This window comes from Eupeodes corollae, chromosome 2 (assembly GCF_945859685.1).
Source record: "Eupeodes corollae chromosome 2, idEupCoro1.1, whole genome shotgun sequence".
NCBI classification, from domain to species: domain Eukaryota; kingdom Metazoa; phylum Arthropoda; class Insecta; order Diptera; family Syrphidae; genus Eupeodes; species Eupeodes corollae.
In genome coordinates, this window is record NC_079148.1 from 155,084,759 (window position 1) to 155,108,381 (window position 23,623).

General features: G+C 32.2%; 1 protein-coding gene across 3 annotated transcripts in view; it reads right to left on the reverse strand.

The window, feature by feature from the left end:
* The window catches only part of LOC129944101 (uncharacterized), a 207,862-nt gene that overhangs the window by 72,369 nt on the left and 111,870 nt on the right, over positions 1-23,623 (reverse strand). For all 3 annotated transcript variants that reach the window (XM_056053289.1, XM_056053291.1, XM_056053290.1), the window contains one exon: positions 8,667-9,238. In XM_056053289.1, coding sequence (XP_055909264.1) covers positions 8,667-8,801 — 135 coding nt within the window. In that variant the 5' untranslated portion in view covers positions 8,802-9,238. The remainder of the gene's footprint in view (positions 1-8,666; positions 9,239-23,623) is intronic.

A 23,623-nucleotide genomic window follows, 5' to 3' on the forward strand; every position in this document is an offset into this window, starting at 1 on the left:
CCGACTCGAATTTCTCAAGCATAAAAAAGACATTGATTTAAGAACTACGTGATTCTAAACAAAACATTGCTGTAAAAGTAAGTTTTTTTTTCATTAAAAAATTTAACGAGATATCGAGCCACAAACAAAGTTCTGCCAGTCGTGTTTAATTGTAACATTTATCTTTAAACGCGATTTCACAAAAGTAGTGTTTTTCAAAACTGTTGGTACGATTTTGACGAAACTATAGAAAATATCCTAAATTTGTAAAGCGTTACTTATTCACAAAACATCTTGCTAGGTCTAGAGACAAGCTTTTTTCAAAAAATTCAAAGTTATGTTATGGCCGAGAAATGTCAAAATTTTCAATATAACAAATCGAAACGATTTTGAACGCCCAATGGGTGCTAAAAAATGTGACATCAGCCATACACACCTTCTGAATTATTGTAAATTTAAATCCAATACCTCTTTAAAAAGTAACACCATCTAAACAGAATGTGTAATTCTATGATAATTAATAATAATTTATTCATGTCTCTAAGAACAAAATGACACCACTACCGGTTTTGAACAAGAAACAAAAAGCGTGTGTTTGCTAAAAATAAAAACACTAATCTGAGTTTAATGATCTAAAATTCAAAATGATCTAACATATAAAATGTTGATTCTATTGATTTCCTGCTTATTTCTTCAAATTGACAGAATTAAAAATGTGATGCGGTAAATTCTACGGTTGACCTTGTTTCTCTCCATTTGTTTCTTAAACAAATCTTTGATTGCCAATTTATTAGGATCATTATCAAAATGATGATTAAAGTTCGGTTTTGAATTAAATTTAGCAAACAAAAACATAAAAAGGGTGACATTTCTGATTTTGATTAAGGTTTCTCTTCTTAAACTTTTTATAATCTTGTCAAACTAGCAACAAAAGCGTTCTTATTATGTTCAGCGTTCTACTACTAAACAAGTTAACAATTTTAATTCTCTGTCTTAAAAAATTAACATACTAACCTGAAAAATTAAAATAAATGATACTAGAAATCGAGAAAATAAAAACTCCTTTCTAAATTTATTAGTCCTCTCTAAATTCCATTCCTATAAGTTTTTTTTTGTATTTGATTTGATATTGGAACACCAAGTTCAACGTAAAATTTGTATTTTTACAAAAAGAAATTAGAAACCTGAACAATATCCGCTGAGCTTTAAATCTGAAACAACAAAAATATCAGAAGAATTTGCCTTTGTTTAGAAATGCCATTATTTATATCTGAGAAGACAAATCAAGGTTTCAGTGTCAATTCGCAGAAACACTACGAGTTTATAAAAAATGCAAATTTAGATAAATTGTTTTAAAGGTATTTGCATATCAAATGTTTCTCAAGAAAAAGATATTCTGTGTCATGGGATTCCTTGATGTTTTTTTGGTTTTTCTTTTATTTTTCATACTAACTGTTGATTTGTTGCAGCTCTGTCAGCAGAGCCTTGAGGTTATTGTTTGACAAACTTGTGTGTCTCTAGATCAATCCTGATAAAACATAAAAACCTTACGTGACAGACATTCAGAAAGCCTGACAATCAAAAGCTGTGTGATATGTTGAAACTCTAAGTGTTTCGTTTTCTGACTTCAAAAGAACATTATTTTCAAGAGACTTGACAACTGCTGTATCCAAAGCATAAGACATGCGTATCTCAGTGTAGACGCATTGTATATCTATTTTGACCAAGCCAGCAGCAGCTGCATTTCCGGATCTTTCAATTTCTTCAGACTAACCCACTACCGTCTTGAACATAAAACAAAGCTTAGTTATCGCACCGGAGAGATCGAAATCGAACATAACATGCAAATTGGTCGCAATTTATTCCGATTGAGTGATTTATGTGAAGCTGCATTTTATTATTCCATCTTATGTGGTCCGCTTTAAATTTGGGTTACCATCTAAATGGGAAAATTTGTTTTTGCTATTGTTCCACCAAATAAAGTATAAAGCTGATGGGAGACTATCTGTAAAAGCTGATTAATTAAATCAGTATTATCTTTAAGTTAACAAATTTGTGACTAGTTAATAATAATTAGTATTCATTAATAATAATTATGGATATACTGATGACAGGTGTAGATGAGAGTTTAATTAATTTAACTGTCAACTTAAAAAGTGATATATGCATATTTTCACTTTTGTTTGGAGGAAGAAATAAACAATAAGTAAATTCTCAAGTTTGCATTTTTCTTTTTCTTAATTGTTGAATTAATTTTCTTATATAAAAATATGGATCTTCTTAGCGTGTGGGCTTCTTTAGTTCAAATAACTTTGGTGAAAATATAAATTTAAAGCCGATGTTTTAGCAGAAAATATGTATTAATTAATAAAAAAGTTTCACTTTGCAATTTTTCATTAGAATGTATCTTATTTTCTGGAAGCTTTCCACATTCGTGTAGTACGGCTAAAGAAGGAATCTCTGTACTCTGACAGTATTATTACGATTAAAGTTATCTTACTTTCAAATTAATTGTATGCAACGAAGAATTATATTTTTGGCATTTGGATATTTTTCTAAAAGAAAACCTTCGAAAACGCTTTATTTAACATCACGAACATTTTGACAGAAAACAACACAAACTTCAGTTATGAAATGCATGATTTTCGAAGATATTTAAAACACTATAAAGAATATCATTTGCAACGTCCTAAATAGAAAAATATAAGCAGAGAATTATTTGAAACATAAAGCAATGTTTAAACACTTGGACGAAGTATTGAAATTTTGTAAAATAGTATAACAAATCGATTTTTGTCAATATTTTTAGACAAAGGCTTAACACATCAGTCTTAATTTTTTACTTAAAAACAAACTTCATATTAGATTATAATTTTTCTTTTTACAACAAGTTCTAGAGGTGGTTAAATTTAAAATTCGACTTTTTTAAGCTCCAAAAACTGTCATAAATTATTTTAACTTTATAAAATTATGCAATTGCTACTCATGAAAGAATAAACAAATTTAAATGTAGTTTTCCACCAATATTTTAAAATCTTTTGTTAAAAACATGTTCGAAAAAAAGTGTATTTAACAGGGTTTAGAGTGTCCATGTTTCAAAGAGCTTTTGTTGAATATTTATGATATAAATTCTATACATTGTTTAAAAATCGGAAGGATGTGCTATACAAAAAAAAAAACTTTAACTCTCTCCATAAATAAACGTTTATATTTCTTTTTAATGAAACCTAACAGGACAATGCTTTTGTACCATATTCAAAAAAATAAATTCTACCAAAAATACCAAAGACTCTCAACCCCATGTTACAGGAATGTTGGTTGTAAAAAAGTCGAATTTTACAAAACCCTCTCTCAATATATGGATATAACCTTTAGCAAAATATATTAAGCTATATCAGGAAGGTATCTTTTCTCTATTATATATGCGATATACGGACACGAGCACAATGCCAAAGTCTAGACTTAGCCAAAGGCTCAATTTTGATATTGCTTTTAGGATTATTTATACTCTAACAAGCTTTTGTATTGTAGTAGCTAAAGCTTGGAGAGAGATTATTTGAGATATTACTTTTAAGATCCCCTTGTTTTTGGAGTAGAAAATTTATAACAAACAAACAACACCCCTTTTTAACCAAATAATACATTTCACATATAAAAGATACAATATCTATATGCATTTAGTTTATTATGATGCACGAAACTGATAATAAGTGTAATTTGGGATTAAATTTAAAAAATAAACATTCACGCGTTTTGTTTTTGTTTTTGATTTAAATCTCCAAAAAAGGATATAATTTGTGTTGAAACATATAAGAGGGTGGAAAGTATCGGAAACACAAAAAATGGGGTTCTACAAAACTGCAATTTATAAATACTTTACACAATGCATTTGGAATTCTTAAGTCAGATGCCAATTGCAGTGTTAACTTTTTTCTAAGTTCTCCCTTTTTGTATAGAATGAACACATGGTATATAACCCTTTTGGAAAATTGTAGCACCAAATACAAAAAACTATTGCAGGATTTATTGAATCAAGGGCGTCACAAAGACTAGACATACACGAGAATCGCAGCATTTGTATGTGCATCGTCGTCGTCGTGATCGTCTTCGTCGTCTCCGACATTTCCGGAATGCAATTTTAACCTCCGAAAAAGGAGTATGAGATTCTTGCACTCCGCCACGTCGCGCGTCGTCGGTTGAAAAGATAAGAAAGTTCAAAAAAGAGCCGTAAATGTACGTGTGATGTTCTTTTTGTAGTGTAGTTCGTTGTTATGCAGGATATGTTCACTGGCACATGATTTATCATAATTTTAAATTTTGTATATTTTTCTTTTTGGTATTCATCGTATCGAAAGAAGCTTAAAGAAAATTGTTTTTCAATTTTACAGCTGAGTGCTTGAATATGTTTTGGGTGTTTTTGTCGTTTTAGTAAAAAAAGATTTAATTTGATGGATGAGCGAGAAGATACCGTCCTCACTTTAATAATCTGAGTGTTTTTCAATGGCATCAGAAACGTTTGAAATAAAAGGACGTAGCTTATTGTTTAATAAACGGAAAAACGCTGTGGATTCTTTTGTCTTTGCAGGTAAAATATTCTGGATTTGCTGCAATAAAAAGTCATAGAAAAATAGTGAAAATTATTTATAAATTACTAAATTCACTTTAGTCTTCTAGAAATCAGATTCGATCTTCTCCTCAAGGAGTTCTTTTTAACGAAAACATATCAGACGAAACTTTAAGATTTAATGTAAACAACAGAATGCATTTCTTAAACAAAATGTTTAAAAAAAATTACAACAAGTGTGTATACGCCTGAGTGTACCACTTTTATTTGTGTGTCCACCTTCTTTACGACGTTTCTTCGTTTTAATTAATTTTAACTCATTATAGTTTTGGTAATATGATTTTGAGAAACATTTTCTTGTGAAAAGATTTTGTTTATGAGAAAAACCAAATGAATTCTAAGCTTCTATTTTCTGTGAGATTTCTACTGCCAATTCTTCGACAAATTTCTAATGTCTAAGTCTCGTTTTATGGAAAGAATAGAACTTGGTTGAATTCTAACTCATTTCTTTATCAAGTTTTAAAGCAAGAGAGCTCCAATTTATATTTCAGTTTGAGATGGAACTAGCAGTCTAGAACATCAGAACTTGGTTTTGAAATATTTTTACTCCTGATTTCTACTCGTAGATTAAACTTGATTTTGGAGTAAATTTCATATCAAAGGAGAATTTAATGAGCAATAATATACATTTTTAGAAAGAAAAATAATTTCCCAAAAAATAAGAGAAGTTATGGACTGTTTTGCAAACGTTCATAGATATTTTTCACGTCAAAGGTTAAAATCATATTATAAAAGAGTTAATAATGGCCAAGACACTTAAGTTTGCACAAACAAAAATTAAATCCATAGAAATTCTAAGTATTTTTCAGCATGATAACGATTCAAACTTAAGGCCTCATACTATCCAAGATTTCTTTTCATATCAAGCTTAACACTACGTCTACACAGCGCCACAAAGCTCGGGCTTATTTATCATTGTTCACTGATGAGAAAATTCGCAATGTAAGATGAGCATACGTAGGCCACAGTATATCTTTTTATAAAATTTATAAAATATCAAATTTTTTGTAAGAACATTCGCAACGGAAGAATTAATAGAAAATACTTGTTCAATCCTTTCAAAAGACATTAAATTTTGTTAACTTCCTATAGGAAGTTATTGTAATGGGACCGATTTGTCAAAATGAACATTTTTACCTTTCTCGACGTTTCAAGGTCCCTAGAATCTAAATAAAAGGTTTTTAGAAAGACGTTTGTGCGTCCGTGTGCACGTACGTTCGTACGTCCATACATCCGTACGTTCGCGACGTTTTTTCGTCGTTTATAGCTCAAGAACCGTAAGAGATATCGACTTAAAAAATATTTTGTTATAGGCAGAAAGATGTGAGATTGGGGCTTCCAACTAATTGTATCTTATAAGAAATATTGTTTTCAACATTTCGTAAAATTTTGAGAAAAATCTAATTAATATTTTTTTTTACAAAAAATAAAAACCTAAACAAAAAATTAATACAAATTCCTAAAAATTGATTTTCAACTGAAATATCTTTTCAAAACTTTTAGATATTGGCTTTAAACTACTTTTATCTTTTAAAAACTATTGTTAAAAATATTCAGTTAAATTTTGAGAAAAATCGAATTGACATTTTTTTACAAGAAATAAAAACTTGGTAAAAATTGATTTTCGACTAAATATGTTTTCTAAAATTTGAGATTATGGCTTCCAAGTAATTTTTACTTATAAGAAATATTGTTTTAAACCTTCATACAAATTTTGAGAAAAATCGAATTGATAGTTTTTTTACAGAAAATAAAAACCCTAAAAAAAAGAATACTAAAACTTGGTAAAAATTTACTTTCGACTCAAATAGGTTTTCAAAAATTAAAAATATTGTTTTCAAACCTTTTTTTAATTCGCAGAAAATATTGTTTTCGATATTCAGTAGTTTTTTTTATAAATATCCAACAATCCGTTTTTTTTTCATTAGAAAATAAAATCTACAAAAAATAGTTCGCAAATTTGTCAAAAATGTATGTTCGGTTCTTAATATCTCTAAAATTAATTTCATTCATCCAATTTAAGAAATGCTACTTAAATTGGTAAAAATTTGTTTTTTTACTAAAAATCTATGTAACAAAAGTAGATTTTCAAACTAAGCTATTTTTTTTATATAAAAAATATTATTGGTAATTTTAAATAAATAATTCAACTAACTACTTTCTTTACCCAACCATACAAGCTTTTAAGCAAGAAAAATCGACTGAAGGGATGGGAAGTTATCAGTGTGGGTAGCATCTCAGCCTCTTTTTTATTATTTATATTGTTGCACTTTTCAATTCGACAATAATTTTTGAAACGTTTCTGGATACGTTGTCTATATAATTTTCCTTATCATACAAATTGATAGCATCAAATGAGATTCTATCCACACTTTCTGCAGAGATGAACATTAATTTTAATATATTGTAAAGATTACTGCTTAGTTGAATAGGGTTCGAATCCAAGACAGAAAGTCAATTAAAAAACCTCAAAAATGAGTTCAAAATGATTGAAAACTAAATCCAAAAGTGAATTTTGTGTAACCCATACATTATAAATAAATGTTTAATAAAGACTGATCGATATTTTAAATTTTACTTGTAAAAAGTCAGAATTTGAAGTTATTGACTATGAGGTGCTACAGAAACAACAAGATCTCAGTTCCACTTAACCGAGATCTAAAATTTCTATAATTCAAAAATGATTTTTAAAACCAAGTTTTATAGATGTTATTAGATGTAAAGAAAATTCTATGTTCTAAATATTTTTAAAATCAAGTTTTGAAGACTTATCAAGTTTTACTAGGTTGGATTTTAGCCCTTGAATTTTTGTCTGTTCCACTTCTAGAAAAAAACACAAACAATTAAGGTTAAAAACCCAAAGAAGAACAACGTAAATTTGGAGCTTATGTGGATCAATATTTGCATAAAATTAATGTTGTACAAAGATTGAACAGGTATTTTCAAAAAATGCAATGTCAAAAAATGTGTTTTATGTTTTTTGCGACAAATCCAATTTAATTATTAAAATTTTCGTCAAACAGTAGCTTTTAACTATTAACACACAATTTCCTTCATTAAAAATAATACGTCAGCTTCGTCTTACCAAAAATAAAATTTTGAATTTGGTTTGGTTTATTGCTAAAAATAAATTAGCATATTCCCATAAAAATTAACATTTTGTTGATGTATTCTACAACTTATTTTAAAAGCTTATACATTTATATATATTTGTCAACCTCATTTGTCCATCAAACCACTAAAATTTTATGTGAATGTATTATGTATTTATTTATAATATCAAACCTTTTATTAGTTTATACAAATGGAAAAATGAACACATGCCTATAGGGTTAAGAAAGCTTTTAGGGCTTGATTATTATATGGCAAGGAAAAAATCTAGACGAATTCAATAATAAATCTAACATTGAGTCATATTTTTAACTTAGTTGTTTTATTTAATAGAGACTTGGTAAGCTTAAACGAAGCTTATTAAAAGTCTTATGGATAGTGCTTATTTAATTATTGATTTTAATTTTTTAAGATTTGAAAAAGATCATCGTCTAAAATTGCTAAAATTGTATTAAAAAAAAAACAAGCAGTTTAAATTTTTTTAATAACGCAATTTGTTTCCTAAGTCTCCTTTAAATTTTTACCTTCACAAATTAGATGAAATAACGACAATAATAATTACTTATTCTTTAAAAAACAAGTAGGTTGAATTGACTTTCAGTCAATATTCCGGATGTACCTACAATTATCTTTTGCACGTAATACCACCAAAAAAGAAAAACGAAGTTAAAGACCGATTTTCCTTAAAAGGCTCCATGCAAAAATTACATAATTTTCGTGGGTCATATAATGGATCATTAAATTCGTTTTAAAAATAAAGATGTCAATTAATGAAAATGGAAGCGATGAAATTTCTCCAAATTAATATTTATCTTCGCCTACACTAAAGACAAACTTCTTTTATACTTTTTGGTTTTAACTCAACCGAATAAGGTTAATCTTATTTTGTTGTTTCCTTTGGAAAGGCGTTCATATTAATGTATATTAAATGTCTTGTATGTTAAAAACTTACCTGGAAAATCATATATCCAGAATCGTACATCCAAAAGTCCTCTGGTGTGTGACCCGGCTTACTCAGCTGAATTGCCAGACATTGTTGTAATATGAGCCGGCATCGTTGCGGAGCTCCCGGTGATTTGGTTCCCATTTTGTTGAGCTGAAATAATCCTGTTTGCTCGATAGCGGTAATTTCGCAGGAATTCTTTTGAATTTTTTTGAAACCAAACACTTTAAACACTATCCGGCTCACTTTTCTCACTGCGGCGGGACTGAGCTTTTCTTTTTCTTTTTTACCATTTAATTCATATCATTTGATCGCATCCATTTTTTGGGAATTTATTGGTATTTTTTCCATCGATAACGAACAACGAATTTTATTTTTTTTTTCAGCTAAAATACAATTTAAATCACTTCACAAGAATTTTAATTAATATTGATCGTGCGAGAGGGGAATTTATAAATTTATTAATTTACACAAGAAAAACAAAATTATTATGTATATTAATATAAAAATTTGCTCAGATCAACCGGTTAACGTCCGCTCGATGTTTTTACGTTGCTTGTGCCATCATCTTCACCGCGTATCTGAAAGCCAAAAAGAAGTCCAAATGAGAAAAAGGTCGGTTTGGTGTTAAGAATAAAAATATATGTAAAAAGTATCTCAAAGATACACAATAAAATATAAGTATACACATACAAAAGAGTGGCGCGAAAAAGTTCAACAAATTCACGATCAACACCGGCATTCTGGCGGCATCCACCCGCCCCCTGTTTTTAATCTTTTTTCTTGTCCGTCTTCTTCTTTGAGCTGACTTAACCAGCTCTATATGTATATAGACAAAGCTAAAAAGCTTTCAACTTAACAGTTGAAGCAAAGTGTCTTAGAGAGGTCTATGAAATAAGATTTTTTATTTGTTGGTTTGAAATTCGATAGTGGAGAGATAAATGAGTAGTGGTTTCTTTTGTTTGTTTCTTTGGAGACTTTTCGTGACTTTGCAAAAAACTAAGATTAGCCGCATGCGGACAAAGGTAAAGCCAAGTTAAATTTTTGAAGAAGATTCTTCGCTCCACAGCTATGATGATGGCTATGGCGATGGCGATGGGAAGAAGTAATTTGCATATTTTTCTCATTCTATTCTTAAATAATGGGTCACTAATGACCGGATAGGGTGTTACTTTACTTTCAAAGAGTAATTTTGGACTTGACATCACTCTTAGAGACGTTTTTCTTTGAAATTCACTTTGGTTTTGGTATTCATAAAAAAAAACAAAGAATAAAAAACAGTGATCATAAAAAAGATAATAAGTGGGTTTTAGACTTTTCTTAATAAATATGCACTTAAGGTCATTGCAACTCTAAGAATTGGGTTCAATGAACAATTATATTTCTCTATCAAGATGTAGGTGAGAATAATTTTTGTATTTTGTGTAAGAAGGTAAATAGTAATTTAATGGCTACCTTTTTATGAATGGAATTTCAAGATTTGTAAAGGAAAGATTGAAAAGAGTTGGCTTGGAGCGATTCAACATTCACTAAGATAATTTAAGGTTTCAAATTTCGGGAGAAGGTGATATTATTTTATGGCCTTCAAATTGTGCTTTGGAATAACATTATTTATAAGACTGTTATTCCATTAAAACAAATGAATTTTAGAAGTTAATCGGTACAGAGATAGTTTAAGCTGAAAGACAATGTGTTGCAATTTTTGTGGAATGATATTTAATTGTTTTTGTTGTCAGTTTTTTACACGCACATCAAAGCATTTTAACAATTTAATGATATAGTATCAAGTTTAGATGTGCCAAAACTAACTTCTGAGTTGAATTGTTCACCAGCGTTAAAAAATAAAACATTTTGACAGTTGGCAGCTTTTTATGTTAGCTAAAAATGGAACTTTACACGAAAGGTGAAATTTTCGAATTGCTGAACAAAATTGAAAAAATAGGGAAAGATGACTTTTAACATTAATATTCCACGCATTGTTTAACACTGGCCTGTGTTTGACAAACAAAAGTGTTTGAAATAATGGATGATAAAGTTGCTCTTTTGAATTTTTCAATTGATTTTTTATCAGTTGAAGAAATTTAACTAGCGATATTCAGATTTTCGATTCGTGGTTTGTTGTTTTTGATATGAGTTTCCACTTATAATGTATTAAGTTTTAAAATGCAGTGTTAATCCAAAACGTTGACCTTGAAAGATATGATTTTGTACGTTTTTGATGTTTTACAGCCACAGTCACAACACCCGAAATATCACCCAAAGTTCACTCAAGAGTTCAATTTCCAATCTTAGGTCCGTTATCATATCACTTCATATTATCTTCTTAATGTTTCAATAAAATAACTGAAATATGTTTTTACTTTCATTTTCATTTTTTAAAAGAGTTTATATTCGAAAGATAACAATGGAAAAAACACTAAAACCACCATAATAATTAATCAATTAACTTAACCTTCTCCAAACCCCAATATCACACAGCAAAAAATACAAAAGTATACCAAATAATTTATCCGAAGGCCGTAATAAAAAGCATCCATCTACCACAAAGTTCACTCGATTGTTTCATCTTATTTTGCAATTAAATATTTATGACCAACCTTACTAACAATAAAAATAAAGCTATAACCAAAACAACTGTTATGTTAAGTAATTCTTTTTAAATCACAGCAACTTTATATAAAAATGTATTCCACGTTTAAGTCTCATAAAATTGTATGGTAAAACCGAAATTCCTTATTGTCATCATCAATTAACAATTGGATAAAGTCCAAAACAGTAAATTCAAATTTTGCTCTAAATCAAAGATCTTCAATGTTAAAAATAAAAATATAGCACAGGAGCCAATAAAGCTGAAAGCGGAAAACCGTTCTGGTATATTGTTTAAATATACAAAGTTAAGAAAAAAAATAAATAAATTAACATAAGTTATCGCAGCATCATTGAAAGTTTTTCGACCTCAAGGCGTGTGGCATGGTTTATATTGAATCTATACAAAAGTGACATCATCGTTCTTAACTCAACAAAAACAAAAAAAGCCCTGCTTGTGCTGACAGAAACCTGGCAGACCTACAAGAAGGTAATTTTTGATTAATTAATATTAAATTTATCAGAAAATCGATCGGCCATCATAAAGAGTGTTAATTGGAGCTCATTTGTTGCTTATGATACCTGGGCTGAGCCCTTGGGGATTAATCTTTTTACTTTATCGATATCTTTTGTGCGTGACGGTCGTGATATTTACACAGCTTACCCTTTTTCCCGGAACTAATGTGTGTTGTTTTTGTACGTGTAACCTGCAACACGCACCTGTATTGTACCACCGACAGCGACGACGACGACGGACTTCGACCGATAACAGTGGCAGGGTTTCATGTTGCACGTCACTAGATTTTCCTGAATTTTAAATTAAGACACAAACACGGCAGATTAGAGTCACACAGAGGTTCACCTGTCAAACAGCATGCATTGTTTGACTGTTTAAATTTGTAGCGAAGAAAGTATCTTTAAGCTCTTAGGAGCAATACAGTCCCTCTCTTAGGCTCAAAGCATATGATGCATGAACTGGGAACGAAAGGCTGCAACTTATTGGAACAACAAAAACAACGAAACAACAAATTTCTCTCATTGTCTGGTGGTGTGGCAGAAATGGCTAATTTGAATTCCTATCTTTGGATTACATGATTTTTTTGTTTGCTTTTGCAACTCGCAATGAGATTGAATTGTTTTGTTTTCTTGGTTTGAATGAAGGTTCACGCTGCAATAAAGAAATAAAACAAAACAAAAAACCAAAACTCCCAAACAATCTGCCAACAATTAATTTCCATTTCAGATTTATTCCACTCCCTAGATAAATATATAGAGACGTAGATAAAATATACATCTATACGATATCTAAGCTCTATAACTCTGAATGACTGCAATTCAACTTGCTTCCCATTCGCAACGAGCGAGGATGCTTTCGGTTTCCGTGAGTTTCGAAAGTAATGATGCTGCGGATGTTGCATGGCTTAGTTTTTTCTATTTTTCTTTTTTAATATAGAGGAGAATGTTTAAAGATGTTGTTTTGGTTGCTGCCAGTCAGTGCTTTTCTTTCTATTCCATAATTGTTGCATTGCGGGTGCAATTATAGGAAATACACTTTTTTTTTGTGATTTTTAACCAGACCAGGGTAGACATATATATCTACGTATATAAAACAATTTCTATTCCAATGAAGTCAATGGATTGTTTCATTCTTAATTGAGAGGAGGAGCGAGATCAGTGGGAAGTATTTTCTGTTTTCAAACAAAAGAATGTTAAGCTTTGTAGGTTTTGAATATTTGTACTGTGAAATCCCGAGTATGAACGACAATGAACGCTTAACACATATCGAATAATATATATTTATATTCAACATAACATTAAAATCAATACATTGTTGCAAAAACACAGAGCTCGATGAACCATTTGGATTTGTTTGTATTTCAAGTTCGGAGCTCAGCTCTTTTATTTAAAATTAATATTTCGTGAAAAAAATAAAAATTGCTGCATAAATGTTAAAAAATACAGCTTAATAAAACCAAAAATCAGTAAAAATATTTAAAAATTGTTTTTGAACTCTAAAATTTGTTTTTTTTTTAAAGGATTTATTAGAAAAAAAAAAAAATAAACAAGCTAAAAAAAAGTTTAAAAGATTTTAGAGAAGATTCTTCTTAACGTTAAAACTTGTATGAGCTTTTCATTCAAAAGCAGACTACAGTTTGCAAGATTTTTGAAAATTGGTGGACAAAAATGTATTTTTCGTGGCGTCTCATAAAAATATTTGTATCGATGGATGTTTCTTCTATCAATTATTTTGTAAGGGATTGAAGCTGCATACCTCACTAATATTAAGATTTTTTTTTAAATTGAAATGTTTTATCAATTCAGTACCGCTTTGATGATAGTTTTGTAAAGATGGCTTTAGAAGTGCCTATGCAATAATTGTAATAAATAAATTGGGTTGGCGCAACAGTCCGTTGAGAACTAGGGCTTAGTGACTTACAACTCTCAACCAGTCCTGTGCGAGTAATGTCAGGAATATGAAATAAATGCTTTATGTTAAATCAGCTGATAAAGTTTTTTTTTAATTTAAAAACTAGAAACCACTTAACATTTTGCAACAGAAAACTAGACTATTTCAACTGCCACTGACTTCTTAGGACTAAGACAGCACTTTAAAAACTGACTTTTTTTAAGCACTTAAATTAATTTTTATGATTTCAAAAATGTTAATATATTGCTTCACTAAGCTCCCCAAAGTCTACCGCCACGCCACCGTCAAAAAGCAATCAATGGCTTCTTTTCAAAGGTGTTCATTGATGGCTATAACCAACTACCCGGAGCTTACGCAACAAATTCATAATCAACACCTGACACCACCCACAATCAGTTACCAGGCCTTTCTTACACGTTCCCAAGCAACCCCTAAGAAGCTGACAAAAAAAAACAAACGTTAAAGAAGTCTTAGTTTATTTATAAGCATATTTGTCCATAGTCAATATATTGATTGCCTTTTAGAATCTAATCAAATAAATTTATTACCCGTGATTATAAAATTATGAAACTCTTTCCATAATCAATGATATTTACCTCACGACAACGGCAACGACAACGCGCCACGAAGACGTGAACTTCGCTTGGCTTGATGTGCACAAGAAACTCGTCTTCAAAAATTACAATAAGACAAATAAAATCATCGACAAATTACACCTCTTCTGTTGTTTTTTATTTTTGATTGCACGTTTGGCATAAACTGTGGCTTGTGCAGTGCAGTGGTAGAAATAAGAAGAAAATATCAACTATCTCATTAGATTTTGAAAAGTTTGCTGCTTGTTTCAAGGCCTTTTTCCACACAAACTATCGCATAAAATAAATTGCAAACGTTAACACAATCCACATGTAGCATAAATCAGTTTTTATGCGTAAATTAAAGTGAAAAGCTACAATTTCCCCGGATTATGTTGTACGTTGGTAAAATCATGACTTAGGGAAATTAAATACCAATAATATCATTAAGCAAAATAAACAAAAATTAAATGGAAATCCTTCCTTCCTTCGTGTTTTATCATTTAAAAAATGGCGAAAGGCGTTCGGAACGGGTATTCGGAAATTATGTATATTTTCCCATACGACTATAACTGACAATGACGGCACCAGCGGCGACGATGCGACGCGACGGACCACATACGAATGCTACGCGACGGCTCGACTGACCGCGTGTCATATACGCGATGGCGGTGGCTGTTTTGAAGTTTTTCAATTTAAAAGTTTGGCTATTTCGTCCGGATTCGTGCGCGAAATTCTTTGCCACTTTTGGTCAAGATGAATGTTCAGTGTCATCTATACCTCTTTAGTGTGGTAAAAGGCCCACAGCGAAGCTGCCTGATGGGCATATTACTGCTGCATTTGGGAACCACGTATGTGATGGAGTCTCTTTTGCCTAGGTATATGCCATGAGCCATGCCATGAGCTATCGCAGGCTATCTCATGGACGTCTGTCTTATTTTGGTCAAATTGATAGGCACATTTGGCAAATAAATGTACTTTTCAGATGAACGGAATTATGGTGATAAATGTTTGGATGTTTCGTGTGTACTGTATAACGTTTTGTGAATAAGTAAAAGTTAAACTCTATATTCGCAATTCGTCGACTATACATATAATTATACGACTTGATAGGTCAGGTTTACGATGTAAGGTATAGGTAGTTAAAAGGCAATGAAAAACCGTTTAAATAAATATAATTTGAGCTGCAGTTATGTGCAGTTGAAGAACTATTATGGAGGGAAATTAAATTAAATTGAAGAGAACTGAATGTTTGAGTCAAATTAGCAATGGCCAAAATGATGGACATTTTTGTGTTGTTTAGACATTTTATGGTACAAAGCAAGTAAAATAGTTCGATTTAATTGCATCGTATATACTATTTTCGGTACTAAGATCCTGGTTCATTCGGGGGCCTTTACAAAGTCGTTAAAATGCTTCTTTTTTTCTGTGAGATGGAACTTATTTATTTTCAACTTCACTACTAAGTTGGATTTAATTTCTGGAAGGCCATAAACAAATAGAATGCTGTTAATTTTGTATGAGAAAGTGGATGTTTAAAGAGTTTGGATTTAAGAGTGGTGTTCAATTTAGTAGTTTCAAATTTCAATTTAAGATTTTCTTATCTTATTTGATACATTTTTTCTTTCTCCTTTCGTGACCGGGTTGTAAAGTCTGAAAACCATACAATAATTGAGGTGCCATAGGGCTCTATCATTTCTCCTGCATTATTATAAATGATATGCTGCCTGAAACTTTTCATCTACTCACCAAATAAATGCCGTCATTTAGGGTTCTGTTTTGTGTCGGGTACTTTTTCTATATTTTATTACTTGAAGCTTCTTATATACTGACCTCATTCGCTGACTTCAATTTTATGTTCGTTTTTTAATACACAACCCTGTTCTTCGAATTTTGATTTAGCCAGGAATTCAACAAGATGTTTGGTTTTCCCGAGGCTATACAAGTAGTTTTTCTCTCCCTTTAATCAAGCTAAGTTCTCTTTTTTTAAATCCTCTTATTTGCATACTATTTCGTAACCAAACAAATTAAGTTTGATACGTTTCAGATATTTGTATTGAATAGATTTAAAGCCTAAATATCCTGCTGACTTATATGTTAGCATAAAAATGTTTTATAAACATTGAATACTTTTTCATAACTTGAAGTACTACATTAGAGCTTTTAGCTCATATTATATTTCCATTTGATTCTCTGCACACACAAAACACATCTAGTGTCCTTTTTTATCATGAAAATAAAATTTAAAAAATCAATCTAAACATTCACCAATTCCCCCAGAAACGCATATATCAATTGTTGAATTTAAACAAAAATCAATTTCAATGGAGAGGATACAGACAAAGCCCAACCCATTAAAACAGGCTCCTAACAAACGTTTATATCGCTCTTCTATAAAACATCTCATCGGCATACATTTCTAATTTCTGCGGTTTTTCTAACTGGCTAAAGGTATCTACGCTGCTGATGTTGCAACTGCAACAACATAGACGAAAGAGCATATAAATGGCCAATAACTTAAAGTGTAACCAAATTGCACGCCATTAAATCTATTTAACCGTAACACTCGATTTATATTAACCTTCTCAGTGCAACGCGCGGTATGCACTCAGAGTGCACACAAAATCAAATCTCACATTAATCTATGTGTTTTCAACGCGAGTGCCGAAGCGAGCATGGGCGAATAAAATTGGTAAATAAATTTCAATTCCAAAACCTCGTACACACATCGCTCGCTAGACGACCGAACGTACTCTTCGTTATCCGGATCGTTTACTTTGATGAGGCGGCCGGTGGTACACAGCGCGGTAGTTGGGGTGCAGGAGGTGCCTCAGGTGTACATTTTAGCACCTAAAGCACGTTTGCTATAAAAGAATATCATCCTAAAAAAACAATAAACTTCTCGGTATCATACATTTTTCATGTTAAAACATTAAATTAATAGATGTGGTCCAAATGCCCACCCCTGTGGCTTGCGGAAATAAACCACTGCAGCTTATCAATTTACACAATCTGCTGATGGCTTTGCGTACAAATAATTAATTAATAACAACAACAGCAACAGTGAAACAGGTGATGAAGAAATGTGTCAATAAAAATTGAAGACTGGAAAGTAATCAGCTTAGGAATGATGCGAGCTTTGGCAGTGCGCAAGTGCAGCCATGCGCATTCGCGAAGACAGATGTAAGCTTTAAAGAGACAATCGAAAGTGGATTTTTCAGGCAAATATGTTTACACATGCCTGATGGTACTGATGGGCTGTGGGCACCCACTAAGACCCTGGAGCGACCAGAGGCGGCAGCGGAGCGGGGTAGCGTGACAGCCAGCATGCATCAGGCATGCTTTTTTAATGAGTGTACTCAAAGTTGGACTCTTAACGAGAAGCGAAACTTTCCTATGTCCACAATAATCCACTTTACGCGGACTTTCCGCGTTCGCTCATGATGTGCGGCACAATTGAAATTGAAATTGAAATCCGCTCTTCACTCGTTTTCGAATGACAGACACGTCGAATGGAAATAATAAGATGTCGTTACATGGCCTGGCTTTGCATCTGGCTCTGTCTGTGGAGCCAACAAACAGGGCTGCGAGTTCCTCGTCGTCCGTCCACATTCATGTCCACGTCCACTTCCAAGTCCACCCGCAGCTTCGGGAATTATACGCTTTTTGGTCGGTATGTCTGTCCGTCTGTCCGCATACACCATATAATCCAGTTTTATGATCCGTACTTGTTAGAGGCTCGGTTGGTTAATTTATTTGGAACATGGTACTGACAGAGCTATCTGGCGAGGCGATTAGAAGGAAGGAAATAGATGGCTCTGTGCTCTGTGTGACTATGTAGCAGTACCATGACCAGATCCAACTTTAGCTCCAGCAACAGCAGCTGAGGAGCGCAGCGAACAGTGAGCTGAGCATATGCATACGATCCTTGAAGCTATTGAATAAACGGACAACATTCCAGCGCTAATGAGTTTGGGTTTGGCACTTAATGACGCTCGTAAAGTTGTTTGCTATTTCAATATTAGCTAGGACGATTGATGATGGTTCCATTAGCCTTTGGTGTATTGTATATATATACGACCAGTTAAATCTTATTTATGGCTAATGATGAACGATGGACAGGCAGAGAGGCTTTGGGCGGAACGTGGTGTATGGTGGATGCAACAAATGCTCAGGCATAATATTAATATTTTGTTTGGACTTGTTGCTCCATCATGCTGGTTTTGTTATTGCTAGTTAATTATTTTGGAACGTATGGTCTTGGTCTTGGTTTTGGTCTTGGTCTGTTCCGATGATGGTCGATGGTTGGATGTCGAAATGCGGTGGCGTGGAATGTGCGTTTTTAATTTGACTCTTCTATGCGCATAGTAATCGAGATAGCATCTGGAGAAGAAGGAGCCAAGTTATAGGGCTGTATGTTGTTTAGAGAAGAGTGGTGCATATAAAATATGGGAAACTACTTAGTTTGGTCCGGTTTTTGGTTTTTACTTTAATCATGGTAATTTTTAAGTACCAGTTACAATATTTTAATTTTATGCGTTTCTTCCTATTTTTTCCAATCAGCTATGACTTTTGACGTTTCAAATTGGTCAGAAGGCTGACTATTCTTAATCATAAGGGAGTATTGAAATTACATTTTGGTTGAGGTTATTTAACGTAGCGCAGGTACAGTGAAACCTACTTAAGAGGGCGGCAGAATACAATATTTATTCTTTCGTCTAAGCTGGTTTTTCGCTCTGATGAACTTCGTTTAGCTGACAAAAATTTGAAAAAGTGAATTTAAAAATTTGTTGAAAACTTGTATTTACTTTTTTTTGCAAAAGGGCTATGTTTAAAAAAAAAATCGATAAAAGCTTCTGACATACCCTGAAATAAAAGTTAGTATAGTATTTTGACCTCAACCTGAATATTATCATTCTTGTGGTACAAATATGCTGAAGGTAAAATATCAATAAAAAATGAAAACGTTCAGCAAATTTTTCGATCTTTGTTTTTCACTTTAAAAAATGATGCCTTTAAAAACTGAATAATAAATCATTTTTGGACTGCGACTTATTATAGATTTTTTGATGTTTGATACATTTCTGCAATCTCATTTTAGTTAACATATCTTCGATGTTCAATTAAGGGTCACTCTATTTTGTTGTTTTAACTGAAAGATATTGTGAATGCCATTTTAGCAATTATTGTTCATGTCAAACTTGGATTTAAATATGGTTATCTCGTATTTTATCAGTGGAAAACTTTTATAAGAAAAAGATATGAATAATTGTTCAAGGCTAAAAGACTCGGATAAAAGGTTCTGATTTGGATGGAGAAGAACTTTTATATTTTAAGAGTATAACAAAATTTTTAAATCTAAAAATGACAAAAACAGTCCAACATTTTTAAACTAATATATTGGGTCTTATCTTTAAGTCTTATGTCTCATATTTGTAAGCATATTTATGTATTTCTATTTCGAGGACCCATATCATTAATTCAAAATGTTACCATAAAAACAGTTCCCTAAAAGTTACAAGTTAACCATTTAACAATTTAAATGCTTCCAAAAATAAGACACAAAACTAAATTGCACGTTAATAATGTAAACAACAAACTTTTAAAAAAATTTTAAAGTCTTTATCCAAAAGTCATTGTACAATTTTGTATGTACAACCACAAAACTCATTTGCCTTCCATCACAAGAGTGAACATAATTTACACCTCATCTTGCTGTCAGTTCTCACAGCAAAATCCATTAATTTTACATTCAATCACATTTGCCAAGACACATTTAACCAGCAGCAGTAAATTATTTATTAAACAACTCCTCATCCCAATGTATATAATTAAGTCATTCACAAAAGAGTGAAATGAAGTCTCAAGCTCAACATATAACAGCCAACTTCCATATTATAACATCGGGTGCTCGTAGCGCAGTTCCAAAACATCATCATCAACTGCAGCTCAGCCGAGGCAGTAGCATTAGCTTCAGCAGCAGCATCCCAAGACTGCTGCACTCTGTTAAGGTGTAGCCTTGAAAGTCTTCATCTTCTGGTGCATTAGCATCCTCTTCATCTGCAAAGGCAGAAGAAATCCAGATGAACACCAAACGAAACAAAAAAATTAAGTTTAACAAAACGAGGGTGGGGTCGAAAACATCTTCCCACATCACTCTACCATCTTCATAGCTCGTCGTCTTCGTCGTCGGTGTATCATCGTAACCGGAGGAACCTTTCGAGATTTGCAATGCCACAATGTTTTTCATCCCACCTGTTGCTGAAGGTGCTGCACTGCACATTGCTTCGGAGGCTCATAATTTTGGCGTCATCGTTTGTTTTTGTGGTTGTCTTGAGCTCGAAACAAAGTAACTTTTTGGAGTTTTTCGATTTTCGAACGCGCTCCATTGTTTTGCCATTGTTTTCTTGAATTTCCATGAAGAGCCGAGTGAAGGTGGAAACAAATTTTAATTGCACCTCATCAAAGGTGATTTGAACAAAAGTGAAAAAAATGGTGGGGTCTGATGAGGGGTAGGTGGGCTTTATTACCATCACTTTTATTGCTGAACCACAAACAGCTCACCTGAAAACAGAAATGGTGATGTTGTTGTTGTTTGTTTTGTACACCCTCTCCCGGTGTCAGAAAAGAGAGGAGGTTATTGTTAGACCGATTTTGATGTAAAAGTCCGACCTTTTCTTAGTTTTCTGTTTTTTTTTTTGATTCGCTTGTAATGATACTTTTATGTTGTGATTTCTTTTCATATCCAAATAAAAATGAACATTGTGCCTGACTGTAGTTTGAAAAAGGAGTCAAACAATGGCATTTGTGGAATGTTTTCATATGGGTTTTCACTCTGCCTGGCTTGCTGTGACATTTAAAGGCATTGTTGCACCTTCATTTGGTGCAATCTTATTGCATGTCACATCGATTGTGAATGAAATGTTTTTTGAAAGTGCAGACAAGCAATTAAGGGGACCAATTTGTACGAAACATGATGAGAAAAGTGTATATAAGGAAATTTTAGTTTTATTGTTTTTTTTTTGGTATGTTTGTGGTTGCGGATGGTTATGGTTTAGGTACTTGGAAAATAGTTGGCTCAAATAGACACAAATATTTTACATAACAACTTTAAAATGGAGACAATTTAATTTAATTGTGCTTTATTATCAGACTTCATAATTTTAGGGGAAACTGTGGCACATTTGGGACCTAAAACTAAAATAATAAGCACAAGTTCAACTAATTATATAAAAAACAGAAATAATAGTTTGTTAAAGCATCAAGTATCAACTCAAAAATTTTGAGATGATTTTAAAATACAAAAATATATCAATTTTTACATGATTTGAAACATAAAATAGTAATTAGGAAACTTTGTTTGAACCTTCAGTTGCAATAACTGGTTGTATAGTTATGAAAAACTATTGCGGTAATTTAGAGCATGTTTGCAGTATCTATAGACAGTTGAACGTCTAAAGTCTCCATTAAGGATTTCATAGAACCGAGTTGGGGGGAGAAAACTCAGTTCGAAATACTGCCGTCGAAACTCTTAGAGTAGAGGACACGATGCAAAGAAGTGTGTGATGTCTTCTGGTTCTCCGGTTACAGATTTGTGGAAGATAAGTTCGATGCGACATAGAGTTAAGATTCAGTATTTCCACTCGGGCTCTAAATATGTAATAAATAGCCCCAGAAGAAAACTCGTTACTGAAATAATTAGCTTGTGATGTTATTTGGTGGTTCAGGTTTCTATACAAATTTCTTAATAATGTCTTTAAACTTCTTGAAAGATATTCACTGAAGATCATCAGTTCTGGCGGTAAGATCATTGAACATGGTGTTCCATTGATTCAAATTGGATGCCAAAAAGAGTAGATTACTGAAATTTGAATAAGTTATCTGGTTCCATTTCTTAAACGGGGAGGCATTTGTTTGCATAAGCCTTGTCATAAAGGATTCGTGAAGGCTTCTTTCATCCCTCTGCTTAACTTTCAATATGTAGTCTGAGTTGTTTTTAAGGTTTGTAATGTATAGAGGTGTTATACCAGACTCTACAGATATTGCATAATTTGTATACCGGCAAAGAGTATTCCACCCAGAAGTACATCACAAATGCTTAATAAACACAATTGGGGGACACCTGATGTTGTTGAAAACCATTCGGGGATTTAGTTCCGTCCCACACTGATGCAGTAGATGAGGCAAGAAAGTTCAAATAAAACATTAAGAATGTACGTGAAATTCATAAGAATGACAATTTGTACATCAGGGCATTTATATTTACCTAATCAAAGGCTGCTTTAAAATCCACAAACAAGCATATAATTTTTTTTTCTGCTTAATCGATCCCCTGGCAATACTTGTCAGAGGAATATATGTTCTTGCGTTGAGAAACCCGACCGAAAGGTCTTCAAAATATTACATTTTAAGTAGTTCCATAATATTATCTTATAATAAAAAATAATTAAATTGTAATTCACTAACTTTTTACATATGCCGGTGGTCAAAAATTCCACCAACAATTTAGAAATATCATAAGCACTTGTTATTCAAAGTAGAGTTAAGATAGCTTCGTTTGCTATCCAAGATTTTCTTTTTAAAGTTTACACATCATAAAATCAAATGTACCCCATCTTATCCTAAAGCGGGTTTTATTGTAAACAGCTTCATAATGAAATAATGCATCACAAGTAATTATTGGTGCAAATTTTTTTTGTGAAGGTTTTAAGATGAAGTTTGATTAACTCACCACATTCCGTGAATAAATTGCAATAATATTGAGCAGAAGGTGTGATAGTTATTATTAAATTTTGTCATATTTTTCACATTAAAAACTTCAATGAAAAAAATCTAGAGTTTTTGAGTTCATTGTACTAATATTGATTTATGACTTCAGTAAAAAAAGTCTAACTTTGGTCGAAAAGTCAAAACACTTACAAAATATTGTAATACCAAAATTCTGAAGTCCAAATTTTTAGTACAGTAACTTTGTCATTTTTAGTACCCGTGGCATGATGGTTAGTGCGTTGGACTGTCATGCAAGGGGTCTTGGGTTCAATCCCTGCCTGTGCCACCTTAATTTTAAAAAATTAATTTTCGCGGGTACTGCCTCTTGCGAGGAATTGACAAATCCTTCAAGAGTAATTCTTGTCATGAAAAAGTGCTTTCTCAAAAACTAGCCGTTCGGATTCGGCCTAAAATTGTAGGTCCCTTCCATTCCTGACAACAGTACTCGCACACAGGAATGGTTGAGAGTTGTAAGCCACTAGGCCCTGGTTCACAACGGACTGTTGCGCCACCCCATTTTGATTTTGAACTTTGTCATTTGATTAGAAGGAAAACTGTCCTTAAATCCAGTAGTAATAATTCTTGGTGACTTGATCGCTAAATAATACTAA